At 36.6% G+C, this 10,000-nt stretch overlaps 1 protein-coding gene across 2 annotated transcripts in view; it reads right to left on the minus strand.

The window, feature by feature from the left end:
• The window catches only part of Fur2 (furin-like protease 2), a 583,898-nt gene extending 581,306 nt beyond the window's left edge, over positions 1-2,592 (minus strand). Inside the window, exon 1 of one of the 2 annotated variants that reach the window (XM_067111734.1) lies at positions 2,300-2,592. In XM_067111734.1, coding sequence (XP_066967835.1) covers positions 2,300-2,497 — 198 coding nt within the window. In that variant the 5' untranslated portion in view covers positions 2,498-2,592. The remainder of the gene's footprint in view (positions 1-2,299) is intronic. The other variant, XM_067111733.1, reaches the window with a different exon arrangement.
• Between the last annotated feature and the right edge of the window lie 7,408 nt (positions 2,593-10,000).

The following is a 10,000-nucleotide window of genomic DNA, read 5'->3' on the forward strand; positions in this document are numbered from 1 at the left end:
TAATGCTGAATGAAAAAATAAAATCGTCAACGTTTGATGAATGGAAAAATAGTATATTCACAATTACTCATGGGGAAAAAATCTACGATATTCTAATTTGATGTTGAAGGGGAAATGTTTTATTGCAAAACTACCGTTGAATGGGAAAATGCAGTATTCAAAAGTTTCTCTGAAATCTGAAATCTTGGAATCGAAGCTACTAATGGAAGGAAAATATTCCTAGACTATTTTACACGATACTTTTAGCCTATATGGAAAAATATATCAAAAGACAACGCTGAAAGAAGAAACGTACGTATTCCAAGTTAATGGAGGACTGAAAAAATTTATTCCATGTTCTTCTGAATGGAGACATAATATTCCAGGTATATATTGCTAAATGGGAAAATGTAATACTCGGCCATTGCAGATCAAAAAGACCATATTCCAAGTTATTGCATAAAAAAAACGTCTCTCTCATGTTACGACAAAAAAGAGCGAGGATTTTACGAAAGAAAAAATGGCATGTGTCCGGCGTTTAATGTCACTTTCTATTCCACGGTGGCTGCAAATCAAGATCATGGTCTTGACACACTTGGTGGCAGGTATTCATGTCGATTCGACCATTGCACAGCGTCAGATGGTAATTGCTGTGTTTAGTCTGTGCAAGAGCCGTTTGTGTAAGCACGCACACACACATATATGTTCATGCTTCTTAAGTCGGTTAACATTTTGAGCCGTGCTGTGCAAATAATTCCTTTTCTATCGATTCATGATGGTGTCTAAGAGATATTCCTCTGGTTGGATTAATATTATATGTACAGCTATTCAGGTGATATTCCAGGGCCAAAACTACTTTGCAAGATCGCTTTGCACTTATACTTTCGCAAGTTTTACGGCCTCAGTGCCTGTAACACAATTGCATTACCATTTTACATCAAGCCCCATGGGCTGATGATCAGCTCAGTGCCTTGCACTAGCCCATGCTTGATGAACATTGGGAAAAAGAGTGGACCCTATTAATCATCTTTTCTCTCCCTACTTTCCTGAGATTTGTCAGCATTTCAGTCTCTCTGCGAGGCGTTTCTTCATATTTTCTTCTAATCTTTAATGGAAACCAGATATTCATGTTTTAATATTGTGATTATCTGGAGACATCTCGAGTGATTTCTTACAATTTTAAGTTTGCTACGGAAAGTAAGCGGGATCTAAGAACACATCACTGTATTTTCAAAATTTTACACTTTCTTCAGATGTGCAGCGCTGTACTGTACATCATGTAAAACTCTGCATGCAAGCAAGCCCAAACACGCATATATATATATATATATATATATATATATATATATATATATATATATATATATATATATATATATATATATTGAGTATGTTCTTCCATGTGCTTTGTGTACATTTTACAGATTTATATATATGTATATATATATATATATATATATATATATATATATATATATATATATATATATATATTTCATAAGCGTAAAGTACGAAGTTACTGTCTTACACGACATGGCAGCGCTAACTTTCGCATACTGCAGATGAACTTTGCCCTTTGAGGCATAGGCTAAACCTCACTTTTTCTTCGTATATTCCTCTATCCCGAAGTTGTTTCTCTCGCACTCTCTGAGTAAAAATTTTCTGATGAAGAACGGCGATTAGACTACAGGCCTAGGCTTTGTTTACCATAGCAAAACGCAGTAAGATGATTTTGCAGAAAAATTAAAATATGTTTGAACTAGCGTTCCGAAAAACAAGTTCATCTTGAAATGGTGCTACAACCTACCCAAGAAACATGAGAACACTAATTCATGGATGAATTCTATTCTTATCCCCTTTAACAAATGTAAAGCCTAACATCGTAAGTCTATGATATAGCTTATCTTGGTAATAATAAGAGTTATAGGCTACTCGTTACCACATGTTTATAAGTAAACATCGGTAAAGTACAACCTTTCACAACTAGGTCATAAATATTCCCAGTGACCGTAGCCATTCCCACACGACACAGGTTACACGTGTTCGAATTTTGGGAGTGAGCGTCGAGGAGAGATAAATTAAAAAAAAAAAAGTAATACTGACGAAACGAGAGTAAAAAGTTCGGGGTTTCACTTTCGTTTCGACCTCAGGCAGAGAGGGACTCTCCCCCCTTCCCACACCCTAAAAACATATGACAACACATACGCTACGCTTCGTACTGTGGTGCAGACAAACAACGTGACCTAGTGCCTAAATATACGTAGACTGCAGGGCAAAAAGGCTGACTTTCATGGGTATATGACCCCTCTTCAACGCTTACCTGACCCAAGTTCGTAAACCCATGAGTTGAAGCTATTTCTCGAGCTGCATTTGCTCCTTCGGGAATGTGAACAGCGAATTGGTTGTGAAACACATCTCCCGGATTAGTACTTCGCGTTTCCCGATCTTCCGAGGCACCGATCGTCGAGATAAGAGTAGCAAGTAATGCTACAAACTTCAGTAAATTTGTCCGGGTCATGATATTCACTTAGAATGGCCAACGTTCACAGTACACATGACAATCTCATACTGAACGGATCAGCTGCTTGCCTCCACTATACTCTCCATTTCACTGGCTACTTACAAGTTTGGCCGCTAGAGGCGCTCTACATCAAAACAAATCATTACTTCGCCCATTTTCTTCTTCGCGCGTTTTCTGTGAGATTTCGGGGAACACTTTCAGTTTCGATTCGATGAAATTGTTATTATTTTAAAGTTCTTAATGGTGCATTGTTTGTATTCGATGCTGTATAAACTGTTGTATAAAATGCCATATGTTGGGTCAGTTTTCAGCTTCTATTATAGACTCTCAGGCTATTCAATATCAAGTACTTATTGGACGTGACAAGAGCAGCAAACTTGTTGGTATTCGCTGCTGTATAAACTTTTGTATAAAATGCCATTATATTGGGGCAGTTCTTCAGCTTCTGTTTTAGACTCTCAGGTTATCCAGGATATAGATTAAATATTGGCCGTAGCAAATGCAGCAAACTCAGAGTACATACTTGAAAGATCGTAGTTTAACGCATTTGATTAAATTAATATTGCTTATCAACCCTTGCATTCCTATTTCAGGTTTACAGCACGGTTAAACTGGTGTTGTTTTTTATTGTCTTCTTCTTTTTTCGATTATCTTCAAGATTTTTCCGATGATAAAGTTTCATACAAGTTTTATATCTTTCCCAGGCAGTTAAATGCGTTTAATCGCAGATTGTACGGATGTTCCTTCTTGTGATAATATCGGTTTCCACGTAATTAGCTTCTCTTTTCAAGGGAAATCATTCCCCCCAGCTAGTTCAACTTCAGTGACTTTTCCCGTGGTCTAATCAGTCTATTTAACTTTTTGAAGAATATTTCTACTTTCAGTGTCCTTTCACTTAGTTCGAAAGCTGCATCAGCCGACTTAAGCAATCGCAGTTCTGTTGTTACAGTTGTTGCGATTTAAATTTATATTTTTATGATATACAGTATGATACGTATTTTACTATTATATTTTCTGCGGTGTTCATCTATAAAATAATAATAATAAGAATGATAAAACGCGCAACAAAGCAGAATGATGGAAATAACTGATTTTCATATCTCGGAAAATGGAGGTGCCCTGTTCCAGCCTGAAAATTATTCAGAATTCGTTAAACCCGTCTTTGGATTCTTTCAGGCTTTTAGGAAAACAAATTAACATATTCAAAAGATAAAAGAAACTGGCTGTTGATACAACTTAGTCATGGCATATATTAGCGGTGGAAATTTTGGTAGTCTACATATGGGACTAAATGAATGAGCTCTGAAGGGCCTCAGGTCATGGACACAATTGTATATATATATATATATATATATATATATATATATATATATATATATATATATATATATATATATATATATATATATATATATATATATATATATATATATATATAGAGAGAGAGAGAGAGAGAGAGAGAGAGAGAGAGAGAGAGAGAGAGAGAGAGAGAGAGAGAGAGAGAGAGAGAGAGAGAGAGAGAGAGAGAGAGAGAGGGTGTGTGCTCATAAGTAAGTTGCAGATCATAGAATTCTATATTCGTCTGCGACATCTGGTTACCCACTTGAAAGAATACCAGAAATATACCAATAACTCTAACATTATCAATGAGTGACTGTACTTCATGCTTATTCCTGACCTACAAATTTTTTAAAACATAAATCCTTATCTTTGCAAAAATAAAAGTAAAATGTTGATGCTGATGCAAAAATGAAACCGTAGTTACATGAACAGTAATTTTTACTAATAAACCCCATTATTGTCTCAAGGATTTTCAGCTTTTGCAAGCTAGAAAAGAATTATTTTTATCTTGATTTGTAAATGAATCAATCGTCGTTTGTTTGATATTTTTAACACCATTCTATATTGCTTCTGGTCTCTACTCTGCGGATGTTTACTAAGCATGCTATTACTTTTTTTTTTTTTTTACTTGTGAATATTGACTATTGATAACATCGACAAGAATCGAAACTTAATGAGAATCCACCTCCAATGTCATTTTATGAGAACCATCAATTTGATTAATATTTACGATATTACTGTGGTGAATATTAAAAAAAAATCATAAATATTCAACTCTGTACTCTTTAAATGAGTTGTTGATGATCTCAACCGCTGGTGATTATCCAACCACGAGCAGTGTCTGGCAGACTTGACAGCCGGAGGGCAAGATGGTCGTCTGCAGCAATTATAGGTTAAGTTTAGACACTCTTTAAAGAGCACAAGGTCTTTGGTTGCTGGGGAAACAACTGAGGGAAAAGTAGAGAGCAATAACGAGGTTTGTGATCTGGCGAACTTGACGTAACGCTTTACCTCATTACCATACAAGGCGGGTTCGTCACGTCACGAACAGCATGCATGTGATTGTTAATTTGTTGTTACTCTGTGTTTGATTGTTTGTCTGTTATATAGGCTCGTAGTTTCTTGTGCAGTCTTTTCATACTTGGTTGATTAGCTCTGAAGATTGTTTCACAGCTTTACCTTTTAGCAGTTTGGGAATGATTCAGGATGTCAGAACGCATTTAGATTCGTCCCCTTTCAAATTAAATTAAAACGATGTAATAAAGAAAAAAAAACCGTACACGTACACACACGTACACGTACACAAACACACACAAACACGAAAACAGTTCATCAAATCCTGGAATACTGTTCTTCTCATTTAGGTGTAAACAGCTCTGCTGGATCTTTATCCTTTAGAAAAGATTGCCAGAATTGGCTGTTTCCTTTCTTTTCAATGACTGTCATTAGAATTTAGATAATCGCCGGAATTACACCGTTCCGCCATCTTCCAAGAGCTGTCTCAACAAGGAATTTCCTGAGCATCCTCGTCGCCATCACTTTAAGAATTAAAGTTTGTGCTGGTCGTTTTGCAGAGCATCTGCGTCCACGTCTGTTGAGGTGTTGTGTTTTCGCACTTTCCAGTGCCAGAACACTTTCGTTCTGGTCGGTGCCAAAATCTTGAGGAAAGAGATTCATGCTACACGAAAGAGTCGCGCGCCAAAGCCTTAGTTTTTCTGACTTATCTTGCTCTTGCTGCCTTCAAAGTTTGGGCCGTTTTCTAATTTCTCTTTATTTACTTATTTGTTTTATTTTTTTTATTTGTCATTTCCTTCTCTCTACCTTCTCACTGTTACATATGGGTGCGTTTTATATTGGAAGTTTGCTTTACAGGCTAAAGAACTCTTTGACTTATTTCATTTCAATTTTATATATATATATATATATATATATATATATATATATATATATATATATATATATATATATATATATATATATATATATATATATATGTGTGTGTGTGTGTGTGTGTGTGTGTGTGTGTGTTTGTGCGTGTACTTGCGTGTACGTGTACGTGTTTCTGTCTGTCTGTCTGTGTCTCTGCACGTATATATAATGTACATTAATCTAATGTAAAAACCTAAGAGGAAGAATACAAAATAACTGTTTCTCATAAAAGAATTGCTTTAAAATTCACATACTATTGCCTGATAAATCTACAGAAGATGAATATCATTGTTTTTTTTTTTTATCAAAAGTAGAACGTAAACGTCTCAGAATTTCACTATTATACGCAAGTTAAACAAAAAGAGTGTTTTTAAATTTTCGTTTTGAACCTTGAATAATTATCTCCGTAAGGTTCGAGTCCAACTTTCTAATCGATCATGCTCGGAGCACGCAGGGAGGATTTCACTTTTTTCTTTTTTTCCAATCACGGAGAATAGTGACAGACCATTTAAGAGCCGTGACAAAGCACCTGACTCGATTAATATTTTTCTTACTCTGTTCCATCTTCTTTGTCCTTTGCTAACCACAGGCTCATTAAGCGCTCGGTCTATACTTTCATACCTTACGACTTCCATCCATCATCGCCAAATACAAGAGGCCTTGTAACTTACCCTAGCGTGATAGTATCGTGGCTCATTTGACAAAACTTTTACTCTCGCGCTCCGTTACTTATTCCGGATCTTTCCTCGATAGTGACCTCCACGGGTTTTAACCCGGTATGCATCCACCTTTGAGGCGTGTTTAGTACAAGCCCGTTGGAGATTACCGTAAAAACCATACGCAAAAGACTGTAAATATCATAAAGATAATGACCCCTAAAAGTCTTAGATAACGACCCCCGAAAACCCTTGGGGGTCACTATCTAGGAAAGATCCCTTTTTCCGATCTTCTACCCAAATCACTTGACAAACATATAACCAGGGTACCTACGGTATTCATGAGGCTATACCCCCATCACAATTTTCCCTTTCATCTTTGTCATTGTAACAACTTAGCAATGGCATTGAAATAGTTATGCCAGGCAAATTATATTATATATATATATATATATATATATATATATATATATATATATATATATATATATATATATATATAATATTCTTACTTCTGTAGTCTAATAAGCCTTCAATAATCTTACTGGGGCGAGAACGTAGAACAAGGTTTTCCTAAATAAGTCTCTTGTATTTCTGTTAACTAAAATACTGAGTGTGTGTGTGTGTGTGTGTTTGTGTGTGTGTAGATGTTTGTGCTTTAAAACTGACTCAATTCTCGCAGCTTATAACACTGCAATTCGTGGGTGCTAAGCAACACGAGTTTATGCCAATCACGAATATTTACCATCAGCTCATAAACTATTCAAATTTATCGTCCTTCATTTTCAAAAAACATTTGCCTTTGTTCCTCAGCAAATTCTGCAATATAGGCGAGCCTGGAATTGTGGAATTAATGCTCTTTCGTGTCCCTAATGCATAACAGATAGTGGAAGGCCAAAAAAAAAAAAAAAAAAAAAGCCAGGTCTGGCTCATCTAGTTCAAAAAGGGAAAAGAAAAATAATATTTGAATTTTGATGGTCTTTTCAGAATACAAAACTGTTACCGAGTATTTTTTCTCTACTTATTTATTTATTTTGTTAGGGAGGGGAGTTGGTATTTCAGATCTACTTAATGACTTAATGGGACGATAAATCTACGTTCACTTTCCCCTGGAGGCGCCAGTGTCAAGTATTGGGAATTTTTCCTTTCATCTTAATATTTTTATCAGTGCTTATACTGTATATACAATCATGCACATACGAATAATATGCCCCCTGCATATGGTTAAATGTTGCAATTATATATGTATATATATATAATTTATATATATATATATATGTGTGTGTGTGTGTGTGTGTGTGTATGTGTCTGTGTAAAAATAAATATTCATCTGTATATATATATATATATACATACATACATGCATACGTTGTGTGTGTGTGTTTGAAAGATACATTGACAGATATTTTTAAAAATCTGAGTATATTCACCCATATGTTTCTTGATTTCCACTAATAGAGCAAAAAGAACAATAAATAAACATCTCTCTCTCTCTCTCTCTCTCTCTCTCTCTCTCTCTCTATATATATATATATATATATATATATATATATATATATATATATATATATATATATATATATATATATATATATATATATACTGTATATATGTAGATATATATCAACTACAAGTTGCAAAGTTTAGTGATACGCTTATTGTTGTCAGTTTGAATAAAGACAGGTGCGTAGGGCATTTAAGCTGACGTGATGGCCCACTGAATCAGTTCAGCCTAACACTAAAATCTCCATCTGTCCCGAATCGCCAAGGATCTCTCTCTCTCTCTTACTAGGTACCAGCCACCCGAGTAGGCAGAAGCTACCGTGGAGAAAGAGGAAAGAATGGGATTCATTTGAGATCAGACACGAAGATAACAATGAGATCCCTCCATAAAAAGGTCAATGGTCAGACCCTCTGATCTCAGCTTGCCACTCATTGGTCCCTTGTGGGACGGCCTTCCCCTTTCAAGGGTTTGTAAAGAGTCTGGATCGTTGTCGTATAGTCAGTCAATGTCCAAATCAATATCCGACAGCTACTGAATTGAACTGAATATAGAATTTAGGCCAAGGACCAAGCGCTGGGACCTATGAGGTCATTCAGCGCTGAAACGGAAATTAACAGTAAAAGGTCTGAAAGGTACAACAGGAGGAAAACCTCGCAGTCGCACCATGAATCAATTGTTAGAAGGTGGAAAGTAAGATGGAAGAAAGAGAACATGAAAGGAGGTACAGTAATACGAATGAAAGGGGTTGCAGTTATAGGGGCCGAAGGCAAAAAGCTGCAGAGAACCTTAAGTAATGCCTACAGTGCACCGCATGAGGTGCACTGGCGGCACTGCCCCCTACGGGGTCCAACAGCTACTGACCTCTTTTTAAGCAGTAGGTTCAGTACGGTCAGTACCCCCTCCGATAAAAACAATTCCTTCTTTGTGGCTCCGAGTGCCTACGTTTCATTCAGGCTCACTGGGACGTTACCTGTTCATCTTGTCATTTTGTTTATTCAGAACACTATGAACTTTCCTGCCGCCCACCTGTCCTGAAGAGTGATTTCCAACGCTGACTTATGCTGGCAGATGAGTGAATCCTATTTCTTGTTGTTAGAGTGCAATACGAGAATCCTCAAATCTTTTCATGCGAAATGGAACAGCTGATATTCAATTAAAAATTATTTCAGGTAAATAACTTTGTTCCTCCATGTCAGTGAAGCAACGAACTGAATGTTCGGAAGCCGAGTTTCTTAAATAGTAAATTTGTTTTCGGTATTGCTTTGGATGATCTCGGGTCCGTTTTGTTGGATCAAAACAATTTCAGACGGTGAAAGATGTTCCCGGCGCTGTGAATTTAATATATCATGTCATTCCCAAAGCCTTCCTCTTAATTGAAGTCAAGTTTATCTACATAATTATTTGTCACTTGATGAGCCTATGTCATTTTTCAAGCATTCTGCTGAGAAGTTAATTACAAGGTTTCAAATTCCGGACTGCACATTTTTCTTTTTCTCTGAAGTAATTATTCCCCTCAAGAGCAGTGCCATCATCATCATTATCATCATCATCATCATCATCATCATCATCATCATCGTCATCTTCACCTCCAATGTCGTGAGACGCAGAGGGCCTCTGTGAAATTCTTCTACTCATGTCTTTCCTTCGCTTTCACTTCCCCTATTCGTCACTCACCTTATGGTTCTCATCCGAGTAGGCCTTGGTCTTCTATAACTCTTACGGTGCCCACCAAGGCCATGACCGATCTCTACCGACCTTGGTGCCCACAGGACCCCAGCTGACACCATCACCCTATTACCCCATGGGTAGCGCGAGGATCATGCCCGAGCTATCACCATCTCCTCTTCATTATTTGCTCATCTACACAGGGGACTCCTGTAATTTCCCATATGGCATCATTTCTCACTCAGTCCTGCCTTCTGATTACCTATATAATAATAATATTCTTCAATCTTCATTCTTAAGGAGCCAAAATCCTATAGATTTAGTTTCATTATCACTACACTATTTATTTCCGTATGGCAATACAGATCGTTCTGGTATTACAGACCACTATATAAAGTATGTTTT

The sequence above is a fragment of the Macrobrachium rosenbergii genome, chromosome 11 (genome assembly GCF_040412425.1).
Source record: "Macrobrachium rosenbergii isolate ZJJX-2024 chromosome 11, ASM4041242v1, whole genome shotgun sequence".
Lineage (NCBI taxonomy): Eukaryota > Metazoa > Arthropoda > Malacostraca > Decapoda > Palaemonidae > Macrobrachium > Macrobrachium rosenbergii.